General features: G+C 40.3%; 1 protein-coding gene across 2 annotated transcripts in view; it reads right to left on the bottom strand.

Annotated features, from left to right (window-relative positions):
* CHD6 (chromodomain helicase DNA binding protein 6) overlaps window positions 1-19,437 on the bottom strand; it is a 181,831-nt gene that overhangs the window by 84,195 nt on the left and 78,199 nt on the right. Inside the window, exons 6-16 of one of the 2 annotated variants that reach the window (XM_079785076.1) lie at window positions 17,141-17,203; window positions 15,975-16,033; window positions 15,193-15,310; window positions 10,458-10,544; window positions 10,121-10,255; window positions 9,443-9,564; window positions 7,956-8,199; window positions 6,373-6,549; window positions 5,644-5,787; window positions 1,823-2,078; window positions 853-1,063 (exon numbers count right to left, since the gene is read on the bottom strand). In XM_079785076.1, coding sequence (XP_079641202.1) covers window positions 853-1,063; window positions 1,823-2,078; window positions 5,644-5,787; window positions 6,373-6,549; window positions 7,956-8,199; window positions 9,443-9,564; window positions 10,121-10,255; window positions 10,458-10,544; window positions 15,193-15,310; window positions 15,975-16,033; window positions 17,141-17,203 — 1,616 coding nt within the window. The other variant, XM_079785077.1, reaches the window with a different exon arrangement.

Below are 19,437 nucleotides of genomic sequence, written 5' to 3'. Positions count from 1 at the left end.
ATTTGCCATTTAACACTCTTTTAGAAATTACATGTTAGAAGAACAAACAGAATCTTCCAGGACAAGAATATTTAAGACAACTGAGATTTGCCATGATTTTACTTTAAGAAAACAAGAATTTCCTGTAAACTTAGCAATGCCTAGACTAACAGTTTCTATGATCCTGAAAAATCTTTTATCATTAAGAGTTGTTAAAAATCCATTTATCATCTTCAGATCATTGATGTATCCCAACGTAACAAATGCAGTACCCACAAAGAATCCAAATAACACCATTGACTTTCCACCTTCATGAGTAATGGACCTAGGATCAAGAAATTATAGGAGTGTGAACAAGAAAATAAACTAGGATGCCATAGCTAGTGTATCATAAAACCTAGAGAGTTTGCTGAAAAAGGACATGAAATATCCCCCAAATTATTTTCCTGTGAGTTGTCAGATTATGCTCTTTTAGTAACCTGACACATAGTGATGCTTTCTAGGATGTATTTCTCTCATCATCATTAAGCAAAACAATAAAAGTAAACACATTATTTTTTTTAACATTCTCTAATGTTGATTAAATTGTTTTATCCAACTACAAAGAATATAAACAAACATGTAGGATATCGTTTTTAAGCAAAGCAAGGGCTCTACATTATAAGCTATGAAATTCACTCTAGAGAGTTAAACTTGGATATACTTGGTCATAAGATTTAACTCTGTGTTTTAGAGAATCTTTAAGAAGATATTCCTTTCCTCCCTTTTTGAATGCTTTGTTGTTGTTAAAGCACAATTTTTGAATGAATCAAAATGTATCAAAAAGAAGGTAGTGCCTGCAGCATTGACACACAGCTTTGACATCAGTCTCACCTTCTCTGGATGAGATAATCTTCCAGGATATCAAGACAGCGCACCATCTGGGAGAAGATAAGTACTTTGTGGCCACCTGCAATCAGCTTAGGGAGTAGTTTATCAATCAGCACCAGCTTCCCTGCCGCCTGAATCATGGCCTGTAGCTGAAAGTCAGGGGCATCAGAACTGTGGGTTTTCCGGAAATCTTCCAGAATTTTCTCCTCTGCCCCTGAAAACAAAACAAAACAAAATATTCCTTGAAAAAACATTAAGGGTAAAAGCTGCTCTCTGCTTTACAGATCCTAGGAGAAATTAAGTGAATTCTTGGGTTCGGGACCAAGTCCAGTGAGGCAATGCTGTATGTACAACCCTAGTCTGTGCCCCAGCAGAGGGCTCTGCAGTGGCAGCAGGTACAGAGAACTCAGGTGCTTTGCTCTCCTGGTAGAGAAGAATTTGAGATACCAAGATGACTTATGCTGTTAAAGAAACCTTCACAGAAAGTTGACAAAAAGACGTATCTTTAAATGTCATAAAAATTTAACTATAAGCAAATCCAAGCCAGATATTGATTATTGATTTAAAATTTTCTCAAAAAGTTTTATTGCAAAAAAAAAAAAAAGGCTCCAATATATACTCTTATGGTATAGGCAACTTCATTTATCTACAGAGTTTTCACTCATTGCATCATGACCATTTACCCAACAAAGTAACACATGTTCTGTCCCCACAGGACATAATGGACAACAGACTGATGAGTAACATCCCCATCTTCAGACAGACAGTTTCAAAATGTGGCTCTTTGTACTCATTAAACTGCTTAGGTAGATCCATCAACCTCTTTGAATCTCAGTTTAATACTCTGTAAAAAGGTGAGAATACATACATCCTAGTATCTAATGGGAACTCAATAACTACAATTGTTGGTTATCATGAGCCTGTGGCAGAGACCCACAACAGGCCTGAGTATCACCCTGCATCGCCCACTCACCATTGATCAGGTAGGGATGGTTGCAGCACTTTCTAAGCTCCATCATGGTGTTGATGAGGTTGGGCATGTTGTGCTGATTTGCCCCTTTAGTCAGGAAGGAAAAGTTCTTTTCCAGGATGGCCCGGTAGTACTTTTTCTGGATATTGGTCAGCTCTACTTCAATGATTGTCTCTTGTTTGGGAGCAAGGTTCTTTTCCACATCATCTTTCAGCCGCCGAAGCATCATTGGTTTTAGGATAGACTGCAGTTTCTTCACCTGTCCAGGTAAATCCAGATTTAATGATTACGGGGGTTTCCACCCTTCACTACAAACTCTTGAGCACAGTACTGTGTTAGCAGACTAAATGAAAGATCATAACTGATCCCTGAACATGAGGCTGAAAGGAAAAAAGGGGTCTGGTTTTCATTCACTAGTGTTTACTGAGAAACTATGTGACAACCTTACAAGATATAAAGAAAGAAAAATACAAAAGACAGTACCTATTCTCCAGCCTGGAGAAAACAAACCTCTCCCCCTCTAACATGCACGTGTGTGCAGCAATTAACTGAGAAATATTTAAGCCACATTAACAGGTATAAGTGACATATTATAAAGGGAAGACTTAGATGCTGAAAGAACAAAGTAAGAAGTAGAGGCAATCTGGGATGGGAGAAATGGATGAAGGTGTCAAAAAGTACAAACTTCCAGTTACAAAATAAATGAGTCTCGAGGATGAACAGCAAGGTGACCATAGTTAATAAGACTGTATTACGTATTTGAAAGTTGCTGAGAGTAGATCTTAAAAGTTCTCCTCACTAGGAAAAATATTTGTCACTATGCACTGTGATGGATATTAACTAAACTAGATTTATTGTGGTAATCATTTCATAATATATCTATTCACTGTATCATTGTGATGTGCATTTAAAACTAGTATGTCAATTATATCTCACGTAAGAAGTAGAGGCAATCTGGAAACAGATTCTTCATATATGTTACAAATAACTTCAGTAAACATGTTTGGGGGAAGCAGAATATAGAAAGCTGGTGCTGTAAGGTGACTTCTACCATTCCATCATGAAAGCTATCACATCAGGGGTGCTTTCAGCCTGACAGTGTTCTTTGCTATGATTTTTCTGTTCTTCTGACTGCCCAGGCCTGGAGAACAGAACTCTATTCACTTTGACTGCACTGACCAGAGACCTGCTCCCTCTCCCAAGAAGACAATTCAAAGTCAAGGCACCTAAGTTAACCCTGAGCTAAAACATGATACCAATAAGAGTAATCCTGGTGGGAAAATAAAATACAGGAAAATGGAAGTGCAAAAGATCAAGTTTTGAGTCATAAAGGCCTGTTCAAAAATTTTTAAGGAGTAGATTCTGCATAAATAAGTTGTGCACATGCCAATGCTTCCTGAAGAGAGTGATTCAGAAGAGCTACTTACTGGAGCAGGTTTTAAACAATGATGGAAATGCTTTACTTTGGAAGCAGATGCTTTCTAGAACTTTTATTTACTGTGACTTAAAACATACACATTTGATGTCATTTTTGTGGTTTTATCCTAACTAACCCCAATTTTAAACCTACCTCATTTGAGACTTTCATTTTACCTACCATGGTACTCAGGAATCTAATCCCCCAAGTGGATTAGGAATCTATATATAAAAGGCTAAGAGACTGGCTGGTAGCTATGATGCACACTGACCACCAGGGGGGCAGATGCTCAATGCAGGAGCTGTGGAGCGACAACAACTTTGCAGAGTGCCACCTCATAAAACGGGACCCCTCAGGGGATGTTGGACTGCTGGTTTTGGCCCAATTCCCTCAGGCCTGGCCAAGGGATCCCACCTGCCAGAGGGACCCTGCTCACATGCAGAAACCCTTCAAGCTCCGGCGCCACCCCAGGTGCCGCCTTCTAATTAATTTCCTTTCAATGTGCATGAATTCGTGCACCAGGCCTCTAGTTACTACATAAGAACCCAGAGAGAAAAGAAATAGGCACAAATGCCCATCTGCCACATGCTGGGTTCCGCTTTGCCCTTCACTTGTTTCATACCTTGGATCATCTAGATCAGTGGTCACTAAACTTTTAACCTCACGGACCACCAGTTGGTAACCGCTGATTTAAACTATACTATGTGCCAGATACTGTGTTGGTCAATACAACACACACAACTTTAGAGAAGATGTGGGCCTTTTCCTCAAGAAGGTCATTGTCTAGGAAGAAGAAAAAATGCATACTACAAAATAAGTGCAATGGAAGAAAAGAATGCATTTCTAATGGTCCAAAAATGGAGAGGGGGCTGGAGCTGGCTTTTGGAGGATCAATAGATACTGCACATGTAGCAGAAGTGGAATTCAGTTTGATTATTCATTGCTCTCAAAGTCTGCCTTGCCACAGAAGTAGAAGCAAACAGATTGGAACCACAGAGTGTACCCTTGACATCTGTTAGTGAAAGTCCCTAGGTTTCTCAGTCCCCACATTCTCTGCCCTAACCCATTGTCACACCATTGCTAGATTAATTTAGCAGAACTAATTATGTCACTCCTGCAATCAAAGCTTTGCATTGCTCCTCTAATACCCACCAAATTCTTCAACCTGTCTTTCCAGATCTTCCCAAAATATAGCTCTGAACCTCTGTCCTCATCCTATATAATAAAAGGCTAATATGCAAATCGACTGAACAGCGAAATGACCAGTCGCTATGGCGTGCACTGACCACCAGGGGGCAGACGCTCAATGCAGGAGCTGCCCCCTGGTGGTCAGTGCGCTCCCAAAGGGGGAGCACCACTCAGCCAGAAGCCAGGCTCACAGCTGGTGAGTGGAGTGGCAGGAGCCCCTCCCACCTCTGCAGCAGGGCTAAGGATGTCTGACTGACAGCGTAGGCCTGCTCCCCACAGCTCCCGGACTGTCAAAGGGCCCAGGCTGGGCTGAGGGACCCCCCCACCCGCCGAGTGCACGAATGTTGTGCACAGGGCTTCTAGTACTCCATAATCATCCATCCTGTTTCCAGCTTATATGAATGATTCCTTACTCCCGAATAAATTCTATTTAAAAAACAATAAATTCCCATTTTTCCTATGTAAAATAGTCACCATCTCTTCTCTCTCCACCTACTGAAAAATTATCCACTCTTCCAAGTCCACTTTCAGACTGTAATCTGTGAAATCTTCCTGATTTCCAAACAGATGTGACCTTTTTCTCCTAATAAAGCCCCCAATTCTATTCTTGTTTCTCCTGACGCATTTAAACTTGTCTGGCTTATTTCTGTAATCTTTAGTAGATAATTCTACCCTGGTAGAATTATTAATGTCGGCCATTTGAATCAGCTCTGAGTCCAATAAGCCAGACTCAGGACTAGATCTTTCAAAATTGAGGAAATTCAGTTGATATGGACAAAGATGGACTTACCAACTACTCTAATATATAATTGCCTTCTTTTCCTCACTGCTCTTGAGTATTTTGTTGAACTAAAAAATGAGCCTGAGAATATGTTGCAGATTATGTAGGAGGAAGGAGGAAGGAGGAAGGATGAGGGGAGCAAAAGAAAGCACCATGATCCTGAAATCACAGCTATGAGCAAAATCACTGAACTTACATGGGAGATTAGTGAAGGCTAGAGGTCTGATATGTCAACATAAAATATTTTAGGTGCTGATTCATTTATTCTTTGCAGTAATAAGAACTGCTGATAATCAGCTTATCCTCCTCAACATAAACAAAAAATACATTAAATAAAGGATGTCAGAACTTGCTAACCCCTGTCCCCACAGTGGTTTCTCTCCTTGATGGTAAAGTAATCATCACATTGTCTCCTTGATCCTTCAGGCTCCTATTTACCTGTTCCTCTGTTTTCAGATCTCCAAACTCATCCAAGAAAGCAGTCTCTGAAGGAAACTGTGATGGCTCCAAAAAGTTGAGCAAACTGAAGAGCTCCTCCACAGAGTTCTGCAAGGGTGTCCCAGTGAGCAGCACTTTGTGTTCCTGCACAAATTAACACATGATGAGTGTTTGAGCTCCCCAAACAGTAGGCCAGGGCATTCCATGCTCAATTTGGGGCAATTCTATTGTGCGTTAATGAAAAGACAGGGTGCCAAAATTTCATGGGAGTACAGTTAATGGACAGATCAACCTTCCTTTCACATTAATAATTCCAGCAGCAATTTCATGTTAATTAAAGCAACCATTCATTCATTCAATATTACTGAGTGTCTTCCCCCACATACCGGGCACTGTGCCAAGACAATGATGTTAAAAAGCCATAATCTTTGGTATCAGGTCATTCAGGGACCCAGAAACAAACCAGAACACCTTACATTTCCAGGTCACAAATTTAATGGGATTTAAGATTCCCTTGTATCCCTTTGGGAATCATCTGTGGCAAAGGTCAAACTGGTAACCCAGTTCATAACAAAAAACAAACAAATAAACACATTTGATTCCTACACTATCATAGCTATAGAGGGCAAACAGAAAATCTAGAGTAAAGAAACTACTCAGAAGTAAGTTACATGAATAATGCTTCCTCCATAGTAAAGAGTGTTTATGTGAAGAGCTTGCAACTCTCACCAGGGCCATGAGCTTTAGACCCTCCAGAAGTTTGCAGTTCCTGTTCTTCAACCTGTGGGCTTCATCGATGATCACACAGCTCCAGTGAATCTTCTTCAGCTCTGGGCAGTCTGCCAGGATCATCTCAAATGTTGTGATGACAACATGGAACTTGAAGACTCCTGAAAGGGGGTTTCCCTGAGGATGATACAACAGCAGGCAAAACTTTATGCAATGGCTATAGAATCCAGCTAATGGGCACCAGCTGGACAAGAGGAGCCAGCACTAGTAATGCTAGGGCCTAGGTGAGAAGCCAATAAGCACTGCTCTTCCTTATTTGAGAAAAGAGAGAACAAGAATGCACCAGCTTTTCAGACAAGACAGACCTCATTACATGGGTGAAACAGAAGAGAGCATGTGCCCTCACAAAGGTGAGACAGATGAGCAGTATGGAAGGCACAGCAAGGAAGCTTTCTATTTATTAACTGCCAGGGTAAGGAAAGCAGATGGGTGTTGATTCACATATTCTAGTCACGAGTCTGTCTAAACCCGTGGTCGGCAAACTGCGGCTCGCGAGCCACATGCGGCTCTTTGGCCCCTTGAGTGTGGCTATTCCACAAAATACCATGGCCTGGGCGAGTCTATTTTGAAGAAGTGGCGTTAGAAGAAGTGTAAGTTTAAAAAATTTGGCTCTCAAAAGAAATTTCAGTCGTTGTACTGTTGATATTTGGCTCTGGTGACTAATGAGTTTGCCGACCACTGGTCTAAACCATGCATAGCTTGTAAGCCCAAGCAAATTTTCTTTGCTACTTTTCAGATACAATTAATTTCAACTTATCACTTGGGTTCTAGCACAGAGTCACAGTAAAGATCTTGATTCCCCTGGGACAGGTGCTACCAGGAGGGCACACCTTTGTCTTTTTGCCTGTCTCAGTGCTGCCATCACATTTAAAGAACAGAGCTGCATATCATGTCAGAGCACACCGTAAATTCCTTCCAAGTGTCTCCTGCAGTTACAAAGCTCCCAGATGGCTTTTCTCTGATTAGATTCTTTTAATTTTCACCTTAATTATAAAATTCAGTGCCCAGGACAAGCATACTCAGCAAAGTCCTTATAATACTTAACAAAAGCTTTTTAAAAATCCTATTGTGCTTTTAACGATTTGAATCTTGTTTTCTCTTTATCCTTCCCTGTCAAATCTGTTAACCTCTTCTCCAAACTCCCTGGCTAGGAACCCATTATCTATACAACAATTCTGCTGCTCACTTTCTTCACTGAGCATATAGTAATTCAGATAAAATTTTGTGTGTAAAAGTAACTTCATAATCCAACCCAGAAGCCAAGCTTTCAGAGTCCTAAAAAGGGTCGCTGGTATATCTCAGGGAGTGTAAAGCATGCTCTATAATTCTGTGTTTTATCATAAGTTAAACTACCAGGGAGGAGCAAGAAGTCTGCCTCAATAAGCATATGACTGACTCTACATAATCAGTAAATAGTAGCCCAAGGCACAAGACACTAAACTCCAGAAGATAAGTGATGGAAATGCTGCTCTCAACTATGACATCGAGGGTCACTGAGTCTTTGTGATCGGCATAAGGCTCACCTGTGCATCTCTGTACACCATCTCATACTGCTGGATCATCTGCCTACTGATCTGGCTGCCATGGTACACAATGGCATTCATCTCTGTCCATGTCCGAAACTCCCGCTCCCAGTTAGTGATAGTGGAGAGTGGGGCGATGATGAGGAAAGGGCCATGGACTCCCCTGAGGAATATTTCTGAAAGGAATGTAATGGACTGGATGGTCTTCCCTAGGCCCATCTCATCAGCCAAAATACAGTTTTTCCTGCAGAGAGTAAGAAATACAGGCAATTCACAATCAATACAGGACAGAGGTAGAGGTTGGTTATAACTAAAAAGATACTTCAGATGCATACCTTGACCTGTAAGTGAATGTCAGTGAAGGTCTTATCAGCATTTGCCAGAGATGCAACTAAGGCAAGTTTTTATTATTCTTAGTCATATCTTGCCTGCTTCCAAAAAGGAACTATGGCAGATTGTGAGAAAATACATGAAATTGATCCATTTAAATATAAACTAAAAACACTAAAAATTAAAATAATAGAGAACAAAAATATGCCTCAAACCCAAGCCAGTTTCTGTACCCAACAAACTTCATGGAAGCAAAGGCAAAAATAAAATGATAAGTTACATGATTCTCATTGTCTTTCACTTGTGTTATCAAAGGACAAACTTAACCCACATAATAAATTTCTAATCAGAGAAAAGATGCTGGTCTTGTCTGGTGATTCAGGGTCACAGATGGCACAGAGCTGAGACACTTGAAGCAAGGGTGTGGCCCCATCCAGTCTCACCCCTCACTGCATAGAGGGCAACCTCAGACCTAGAAAGCAACGCTCTGAGCTGAGAATAAGGGCAGAAGACTATGCCAGAACACACGCCTCCAGAGTCCCATCTTGGTGTGTTTTCCGTTACAACATGCTGTCTTTAAAATCAATACTGGGGGAGGGGGGGGGGGGGACGACGACATTCTAGAATGTTAAGAAAATCTCAACCCATGTTTCTCAAATTTCATCTGTTTCATCTATTCTGATAGGAACTAAAGCACAAAGAGTCCAACCTGAGCATTCTAGTACAAGTCCAGAACATCTGTGGCTCACAAACAAGTAGCGGAGTTGGGAAAGAATCCAGATCTAGTCCCCTTTAAAGCCAATTTTTGCTAAAGACATAGAGATAGAAAACACGTTTAAAGGATCCTTTGAGCATAACCAAGATAGAGCCTTACCTTTTGGCTAGATCGGCAAAGGTGGAAAAAAAAAAAAAAAAAAAAGCACGAAGTCGATGATGTGTAAAGACCATTCCTTTGGTTGGGAGAAATACCTGACATAAAAATATGATGTCCTAGTATGAGGGACATGCAAGGACTGCCAGCCTGAATCAATGGCTGTGTTGTCCTCTCAGCTCTCTGCTGCTCTACTCTAAGCGGGCCAAGGCAGCAAGCCACCTCCAACTACAAACACTTGGTTAAAAAATCACCCATGAAGACAGATATGGTTCTGGATCCTTACCTATTATACCAGTTAAATAGAAGCCAGTTCATTCCCTCCAGCTGGTACTCCCGGAGCTGGTTACTGTTCTTATACTCACGAGACTTTTCGAGTTTCTGCCAGGAGTCTGAAGCAGGCCGCTCCTAGTGGGAAAAAGCAGAGCACACTACGTAGAGAATGATGTTTTAGAAGCATAAAACAAATAGGGACACAGAATAATAATGGGGAAAGTGGTAAATCTCAAAACACTGCCCTAAATCTGGCTTCAAACTACAGTGACTGTTTTCTGACTAATGTATAGGCCCTACATTTTCTAGGTTTCACTGGATTAAACTAAGAATATCTCTCTAATATTTGCAAGTAATTAATAAAAAAGAGAAACAGATCCACCAATCTTATTAAATGTCATATTGTTTTACTTAGACTCTTAGATATCAATCCTACTTATATTTTAATTTCCCTGAAAGCCAATATTAGTCAGGTTTTTTGGTTTCTATAGACAGAATTTCTTTTATTTCTTTGTGCCTGTGGTATGAGCTCAGGAAAGTACAGTGTGTCAAATATTTTGATTAGTTTCTAGAGTCAGAACAATATAATCAAAATTGCAAATTCCTTAAGTTCTCCATAAACACACTAGCAATCTTATTACTTTATCTTTCCATATGAAACACCAAATTCTACATATAACTGATAGATTACCACATGCTTAATTTCAGGGAGAACTTGAAGAGATTCAAATTCTTTAACTTTAGCAGGATCCACGTCTTCCTCTAGCTCCCACGTGCTTTCTTCATAGGGCAGTGAGCACCACTTCACCAGATAATGTGTCACTTCCTGGTGGGAAAGAGGAGAGAGAGAAAAATGTTCTACTAGATTAAAGGCATCGGTCATATTCTATCCAACTTATGGAAACCCAACCTATAATATAACACAACACACGGATGCCATTAAAACAAAGACAACATGTTGACAAAACAAGCACAATATAAGGTAAGAAGGGAAGACACTAGGAGAGTCAGCATAGTGAAACACCTACCTCTCCTGTTTCTGCATCCTTGGTGTGGGCCACCTCCAAGATGCGATCAACTTCTACATAGTCTGGGTTGAACAAGTCTTCGTCAGGCTAATGCAAACAGAGGAGAAGGGTTTAAGAGTGTCCCCTGCCCTCAAATCCCACTTCATGCTTTACCCTTAAGTGACCCCTATCAGGAAACACATAAAATGGTTCACCTGAGAATAAAAGTCACCTCAGACACTCTTCACTGTCCTAAATCCTGCTCTCTATGACTAAATGGGAAGGAATCAACCACACCTCACAGGCTGCCCACAGCCTGGGGAAGACTTCCCTGCTGATTACTGTAGTGCTGTGCAAAAATCAGCACGAAGAGGTGCCCTTTTATTACCGCTCCCTGTTCCAAAGATCACCCTTGGACACCCTGGTTTCTTTTCCTTTTATTTACTTATTTTTAATATATATTTTATTGATTTTTTACAGAGGAAGGGAGAGGGATAGAGAGTTAGAAACATCGATGAGAGAGAAACATCAATCAGCTGCCTCCTGCACACTCCCCACCGGGTATGTACCCACAACCAAGGTACATGCCCTTGACCGGAATCGAACCTGAGGCCCTTGAGTCCGCAGGCCGACGCTCTATCCACTGAACCAAACTGGTTAGGGCTCTTTTCCTTCTTAATATAAATAACAGTAATAGCTAATACTGGAAAGAGGCATGAGAGGAGCTTCTGGGGTGCAGATAATGTTCTAATTCCTGACCCAGGAGGTGGTTATTTTGTAAAAATTCACTGACCTTAGGATCTGTTTATTTTTATATACATTATGCTTCAAAAAAAAGGGTACTTACAAAACAACAATAAACAACACTGAGAAATATTTAATGTGTGTCTGGAATCATATTAAATGCTTTCATTTAAGTCTCAAAACTACTTTATGGAGTAGGTACTACAATTACTTTACAGATGAGAAAGCTGACTCAGAGAGGCTAAGTAACATGACCAAGGAACACAGAGCTGTGAGAACTGGAGGTTTACCCAGGTCTTTCTTACCCAGAAGCCCCAGTCCTGGACAGCTGGAATGTTCTTATGGCCCCTTAAGTTGGACGCTATCTAGTTTCATCTTCTAACCAGTGCAAGAATACTTTATATAGCATTCCTGGCAAACCCACCCTCAGGTTCAATTATTCCCATGTTCAGGAATATATTACACTCTAAGACCTGACCCACTGCCAAGACAGCTCTACCTCTGCCTGCTCAGCAGTAGCATCATGATCTTTATCATTATGACTATTAAATTACAGCTCCATTTCCATCCTGTAACTGTGACTCATTGGTGAGAACTGCTTCCTCTCCAGCAATGGTGACCAAGTTGATTCTTACCTCTCTGTGTTGGCTCTTCAACAACCCCTCCCTAGCTGGGTTAAACAGCCCCAGGCATCTAACTGTCCTTCAGATGCTTTAATGTTTCCAGATCCCTTAATGATACAGAGTTCACACTTGTGGAAGAGTGACTATGGGTCAGGTATTGTGCTAAGCACTTCTACTGGTATAAACATTGTGTCACTTAATCCTCCCAGGTATTCTGTGAGGTTGACACTATTAGGAAGGATGTTATGCAAGTGGCCCAAGGCCACCCAGGTGTATGCATGCATGTAGGGGGAATAGTTTGACTCCAGAACCCAGGCTCCTAGCAGCATGCAGTCTGCTTTCCACCTTTCTTCTCAATCACTCAGCTATGGCTGGATCCCTTTACCACCATTACAGTCCTCCTGAAGCTGCCCTCAGGTTTTGCAGAACCTCACTGAATCCTGGTACTCAAAAATAAACCTAACATCTCTATATATATAAAAGGCTAATATGCAAAGTGTCCCCGCGGGAGTTCAACTGGGAGACTGGGAGTTCTATCACTCGCTATGACATGCGCTGACCACCAGGGGGTGGCGTGGAATGAAGGAAGGCCTCAGCCAGCAGCTGGGGAAGGGAGGTCCCAGCCAGCAGCCAGAAGGGATCCTACCCAAGCATGAATTTCGTGCACCAGGCCTCTAGTTTAGGAATAAAAATAGCAAGGCACAGCAGGGCTGTTCAATTGGTACAGTGCAGGATTAACATTACTTTTTAAACAGCCACACCCTACTCTTGGCTCACAGCAAACTTGTAATTAAACTGGCAACATCTTTCCTCCTGAGAACTGCTATCCAGTCATTCTCCACACTCCAAAATGTAAAGATCTTTAAATACAAATGTATGACATTACATTTTACAGCCATTGTATTTCACTCATCCTGGCCTGTCCAGGTAAACCTGAACATTATCTTTGTCATTTATTCTCCCAGCGTTATTTCTGGTTTTCAGAAAGAGTTTTAGTTGGGCCTCTATCCCTATGGAATATGGGAACTCCAGTCTCTCCAACTGGAGTCTCCTTCGTAAGACTACCCTCTCCCCTGGCTACCTCATAAAGCACCTGGAAATAATAGATACGAAGACACTCTACTCAAAACTAAGTTATTATTTCTTTTATAAGAATAGCATTTATCCAAGTTATTAATAAAAATGTTAAAACCAAAAATAGTATTATAGGAACTAGTCCCCAGGATTACTCCTTAATTTCATGATGTCCTCCAACCCTTTTCTTCCCACAAGAGTATGAACTACTGTTACCAGTATTTCTGTAAACCCAACACAATTTCCTCTCTCTATATTCCCAACCAAGGAAAACTCACACCCTTGAGAATAAATCAGAAAATAGACACATGGGGCTTTGAAGGCTATATTAAGAAGCTTGGACTTTATTCCAAGAAAATGGGAAATGCTGACGGTTCTGGAGCAGGGTAACAAACAGCATAGGTCAAACCATTCTTACTCCCTGGGAACAGCCAAATAATTACTGAGCACTGACTCTGTGCCTAGTACCAAGGCTAGAAATACGAGGAAGACCAGGGCCCTATCTGTCTCCAGGGCTCAAAATGGAAGACACAGACATGTTGTAAACAAGTTACTGCACTGCAAATACTTGCTAAAATAGAGGTGTGGAAAAAATGTTCCAAGAACAGAGGGAGAGTATCCAACAGGGCTTCAAGATAGTTTTCTAATTCTAGTAGTCACCTTCCTTTCCCAATTCTCTACCAGAGGGATGATGCCCTGAAAACAGTTCTCACAGGCTCACAGGCATTAGAACAATTATTGGGGGGGGTGGGAGGGGAGGGGGCGGACCTGGGCCAAACATTAAGGTTAAAGAGGAAGAACCCCATGTTGGGACATGAAGAATGCTTATTGACATTATCCTAAAATAATTTTTTTTTTGTCACAAGAAAAGGGAGTACAACATAAATAATTAATTGGTAAATATCTGTAGCAATTTACTACAATTTGATGACATCTGAGTGCTCTCTTAAGATCCAGTACTTATGACTACATTTTAAGAATAATTTTTATTGCTTCCTTTCTTCAAAAGTTATCTAAATAAAATTTAAAAATCACGTTAAAAAATAAGAAAATAAAAATCACCACAATCCCATCAACCAGAGAAGAGACTTTCCATGTCATTAATAACTGTCCTCCAATACCATTTTTACTGACTGCACAGTATTCCATCCTGTGGGCTGTATAATTTAACAAAAGTCTATTATCTAACACTTCATTTTCAATTTTTCACCAATATAAACAACTGTTTATCACTGTTAAATCTTTGCACAAAGACTTGATAGTTTCCTTAAAATAAAGGACAGTTAGTTGCTGGGACAGACGACATGCAAATTTTGAGACGTTTGATGTCGTTTGTCATACTGCTCTTCTGACAGTCATATGGCGTGATGCTCTCACCCAATGATGTACAAGTGTCTCTTCCCTACACCCTCACCAGCAACCGACAGTACTTCTTTTTAAAACCTTCAAATACTTGATAAGAAAAAAATTAGAAGATTCCCATTTTAATTTACATTCTTTGACTAGTAGTCAAATTGACTACATTTTTATAAGTTAATTTGTCCATTTTTTTCCATTTTGGGTTTTATATTTTTCTTAGTTATAAGAGTATTTCTTATTAAACTATTGGTTATATGTATATGTATGTGTATAATGTGTGTGTATGTATAAAAACATAAATAGGAAGATTCTCATACTAGATAAAAAATGTATACTATGAATGTATGTATGTATATATATCGTTAGAAAATATGTATACATAATGCAGATACACATTTTCTAATTACTATGTATGTGTATATGTATATAATAAAAAATATTTATACATACATACTATTTAAGATTTGTTTATAGTATTTTTTAATGTACAGATACTATAGATTTGTTTAAGATCCAAATCCACCAACCCTTCCTCTTGCTATAGGCCCCATACTTAGAAGTTCCCAAGTTTAATATAAATTTATTTATTTATTTTTGAACATTTGGGCTTTGTTTTTATTTACATTCAAATTTTGGGTCTCTTTGGAATTGCCTTTGGAGTTGGGAGATGAAAGAATTGTGTGCATATTCCCCTTGCCCTAGCTGTTCACTGGTATTCTGACCAAGATGTCTGTTCTTATGGGTTGTTAGTTTGTAAGGTTTGCTCCTCATACCTCGGTGGATAATTTGTTTTCTTTGGCTTAAATCTGGACTAGTTTTGCTATAAATCAGTGCATACTTACCAATTTGACTTAAGCAACAGATCTACACAAAACTTCAATTTAAAGAAACTTATACCCAGTATTTAATTCTGCAAGAAAAGCAATGGTCAGATTAATCAGTAAATATTGCTTCACCTCAGTAAAAATGTGCTTCATCTGGGCTTGTTTATTCCTAAATCGCTTGATCTTCTGTGCGATGCGAGGATCCTTTTCGAGCTCTTCCATCGTGGCCCATTTACAGTGTAAGTAGGAACTATCCAACGACATATAACTTGTGAGACAAGCACGGAACTAGCAAATCACTGAGCTTTAAAATGTTTCAATAAACAGGATAACCATCTAACACAGAAGCAACTGGAGTGGTTTGTTGTGAAACTGCTGGAGATTTGGCCTACAAGGGCTTTGTCCTTAAAGGCAAAAACAGGAGAAACAATGCAGCAATTCCAAGTAATGGAGCACTCTGCAGCTTCTATAGAAAGAAACTGGCTCAGAGCAGAGGACAGATGCAGGCAGGCTATCATTACACATTAGTGAAAGTGGGCGTGTAGCAGAGAACTAAAGAAAAATGCATGGGGGGGGGGCGGGGAGGAGTATAGGCTATAAGAACAGTGGTTTTCCACCCTGGGTGCAAATGAGAATCACACAGGGAGTTTTAAAAAAACACCAATTCTTAGGACATACTCCCAGGGTCTGAGTCAACAGGTCTTGAGTGGACCAAGGGCTTCAGTAGTTTGAAAGCTCTCAGGTGATTCTATGTGCAGCCAAAGTTGAGCCCTATCACATGAGGGGAACTTGAGTCAACTAACTGTGGGTCATGCCTTAGGGGCCATTCTTGAAAAATATAGAAGATGATGTAATACGGAAAGGAAGTTTCATTTATATAATTCAAATAAAAATAATACATTAAATAGACGTACAAATTTCTATACTTAACGTAGAACAGCTCCAAGTCAAATGGGGGTTCTCCAGGATGAACCTGTAACCAACAGCAAGCAGTTAATCAGCCCAGATATCTGCAGATCGCCTTTGTATGCCAAAAGAACGTAAATCAACATCTCTGCCTGGTTTTAATACAGATTTCTTGAGGACATATTCATTTTTCCAGGTCTTTTTCTGACAGCTACTGAGCAGGGTTAATAAGGTTGAATACACAGCTAGCTATAAGGTAAAAAAGAAAAAAATGATCCTCCCAGTGTCCTTCCAAGGTCCAGGCTGGGACAGCGTTGGTTCAGCTGATAACCGCAAACTGGCCCAGGGCTCTGAGACCCACGAGGAGCAGAGCCTGGTGCAGAAGTAAGAACATGTATTATATCTCTGGAGTCCCCCATGACCGTCACCCCAAAACACCAGTGGTGTTCACTCTCAAAGTAAGGAATGTTACTTTCATAAATACTTGAAAGTGTTTATGCTCTCACTGGCACTTTTACTCAGGAACTTTCTCTAGAGAATCCCTACAATGGCCCTGGGATATCTAAAGGAAAAACTCCAATGTTTTCATCTTGCCATCTCTTCTTCTTAGTTCTCTGATGACTTTCAATGGCCTATAGAAACTAAGGGATAAAGATCTTTTGCTAGGATCACAATGGAGGAAAAAATCAGTTTGGGCCATTCTCAAATATTTAACCCTTTGCACTCGCTTGCTTTTTTCTCGATTCCTGCTGCCGATGCTAACCGTGTCGAGTCACACTTGACATCCGAGTGCAAAAGGTTAAGAATTTTATGTCCTAAAAAATAAGTGTTGACTAGCTTAGCTCATACTCCAGCCAGGAATGACCATCCCAGATTCTCTAGCCAAACATCTCTATTTTTTAAAAAAATACATTTTTATTGATTTGAGAGAGAGGAAGGGAGAGGGGGAGAGAGATAGAAACATCAATGATGAGAGAGAATCATTGATCGGCTGCCTCCTATATGCCCCAAACTGGGGATTGAGCCTGAAACCCAAATATGCCCTGACTGGGAATCGAACCATTCATAAGTTGATGCTACCACTGAGCAACATCAGCTGGGCCAGCCAAACATCTATTCATAGAGGATATAATCTGTGCTAGTGATATAAAAGCCAAAATAATCAGTCACCGACCTCCTGGACAGTCTTAGATGCCAGGATCTTCTCAATGATGTTTGCATCATCTTCTGGAGGCTCCTGGAGATGGGGGTTAAAAGGAAAGAGAATCACTAGCAGCACAGAATCCAAGAAATAATTCTGTTAAGAAATAATACAACAGGTACTACTAAATCCAAAAGTTTACCTTTGAATGAATACTGAGGCCTCCCTTCTATCAGACCACAGAATGATCAAAAGATAGAAAACCTAACCTCTGGGCACAATCCTATTACCCGCCTCCACAAACAAACACATGCTTAGAAGTTGTTCTGTTTTTCAGACTCTTAATTTCAGATCTGCCTTTACGCATCACTAAAACGGTCCAAGGACTTTCTTCCTCTGCCAAAACTGCCTACATGTTGCCACATGTAACTTTCAGAAAAGTGTAAAAATTACCGTCTGGGCGCTTTAGCATCAGAAGATCCCAATTCTTTTTTTTTTTTAAATCCTCACCCAAGGATATTTTCCCATTGATTTTTTAGAGAGAGTGGAAGAGATAGAAACACTGATGTGAGAGAGACACATCAATTGGTTGCCTCCCGCATGCCCACCAGGGCCAGGAAGCCTTCAACTGAGGTATGTGCCCTTGACTGGAATCGAACGCGGGACTCTTCAGTTCGCAGGCCAATGTTCTATCCACTGAGTCAAACTGGCTAGGGCAGAAGGTCCCAATCCTAATACCTACCAGTCTCTGTGGGCAAGTCAATGAACACCTCATAGTTTCCAAATCTATATATACAAAAGGCTAATATGCAAAGTGTCCCCTCTGGAGTTCAACCGGGAGACTGGGAGTTCGATCGCTCTCTATGATGTATGCTGACCACCAGGGGGCAGCGCGGAATGAAGGAAGGCCCTGGCCGGCGACTGGCAGCTGGGGAAGGGAGGCCCTCGCTGGCAACTGGAAGGCCCCGATCAGCCCTGATTGCTGGCCAGGCCTAGGGACCCTACCCATGCATGAATTTTGTGCACCAGGCCTCTAGTCTATTAATAAAGGAGTTAAAAATTAATATCTCACTGGATCACTGGGAGGATAAAATAACATTTTTGGAGAGTAAGCACTATGTAGATGGAAGGTGTAATTATTCCCTTCTAAATTGTACCATCTTTCCCCTCAGTATTGGAAAATGGCTGTTTCATTGATCATCCTTTGACTACAAATCCCAACCAACACAAATAAATTTCTTCCTTTACTACCCTAGATACACATCAACATTTCTATGCTACTAATTTCCATGAAATTTCTTTTACAGAGTATGTGATCTTTAAAAATCTGCATTAAAGATGACAAAATTGCCCTGGCTGGTACTCAGTGCTTAAAGCATTATCCTGCAGACCAAAAGGTCTCGGGTTCAATTCCTGGTCAAGGTCATGAACCTCAGTTGCAGGTTCCCCAGTCCAGGGAGGGGCATGTGAGGGAGGCAATCAATTGATATATCTCTCTTGAGTCGATATTTCTCCCCCCACCACCTCCCTCCCACTCTCTAGAAATCAATGTAAAAGGTATCTTGGGTGAGGATTAAAAACAACAACAAAAACCAAAAAAACACCCTGAAAAACTTTAAAAAAAAGGATGCACTGAATCAGAACACTCTTGCATTTAACATTCTCTCTAGGACTTTAAGTAGTTTTATTTCAGTGGTTTCCTATACACTGTAAGACTGTCCCAGATCTAGTATTTATCATGATATGAGACTTAGAACTGTGTATAAAAATAATGCTCATCACAACAATCATAACTCTCAAAATAACTACTAGGTGTACCAGTTAATAATGTGGATTTTTTTCAATAGATGGAGTACACATATGTTGATATATATGCGATTTGATATGTATGCTATTTTGTTGTGTTGACAGCAAGCTTCAAAACTTCATGTGTCAAATTTGCTGAAAGTGTTAACATAGATATTTTTACGCTTAAAAATGTCAAATTCTGTGCCAAGAAAAGAGCATTTGTGGGAAATTTTAATTCATTACTTTATTTTGAAGAAAAAGTTATCTTATACTTCGGGAAGCTTATGGTGAACATGCTCTATCTCAAGATACTTGTGAATGCTGGTTTAAACGCTTTAAAAGCGATGATTTCAATGTGAAGGACAAAGAACGTCCAGATCAACTGAAAAAGTTTTAAGACTAATAATTACAAGCATTATTGGATGAAGATGCATGTCAAACTCAAAAACAACTTGCAGAAAGATTAAACGTTGCTCAGCAAACAATTTCTGATCATTTACAAGCAATGGGAAAGATTTTAAAGGAAGGAAAATGGGTGCCAC

Source organism: Cnephaeus nilssonii, assembly GCF_951640355.1.
Source record: "Cnephaeus nilssonii genome assembly, chromosome: 11".
Lineage (NCBI taxonomy): Eukaryota > Metazoa > Chordata > Mammalia > Chiroptera > Vespertilionidae > Cnephaeus > Cnephaeus nilssonii.
This window is presented reverse-complemented; position numbering and strand designations above follow the sequence as displayed.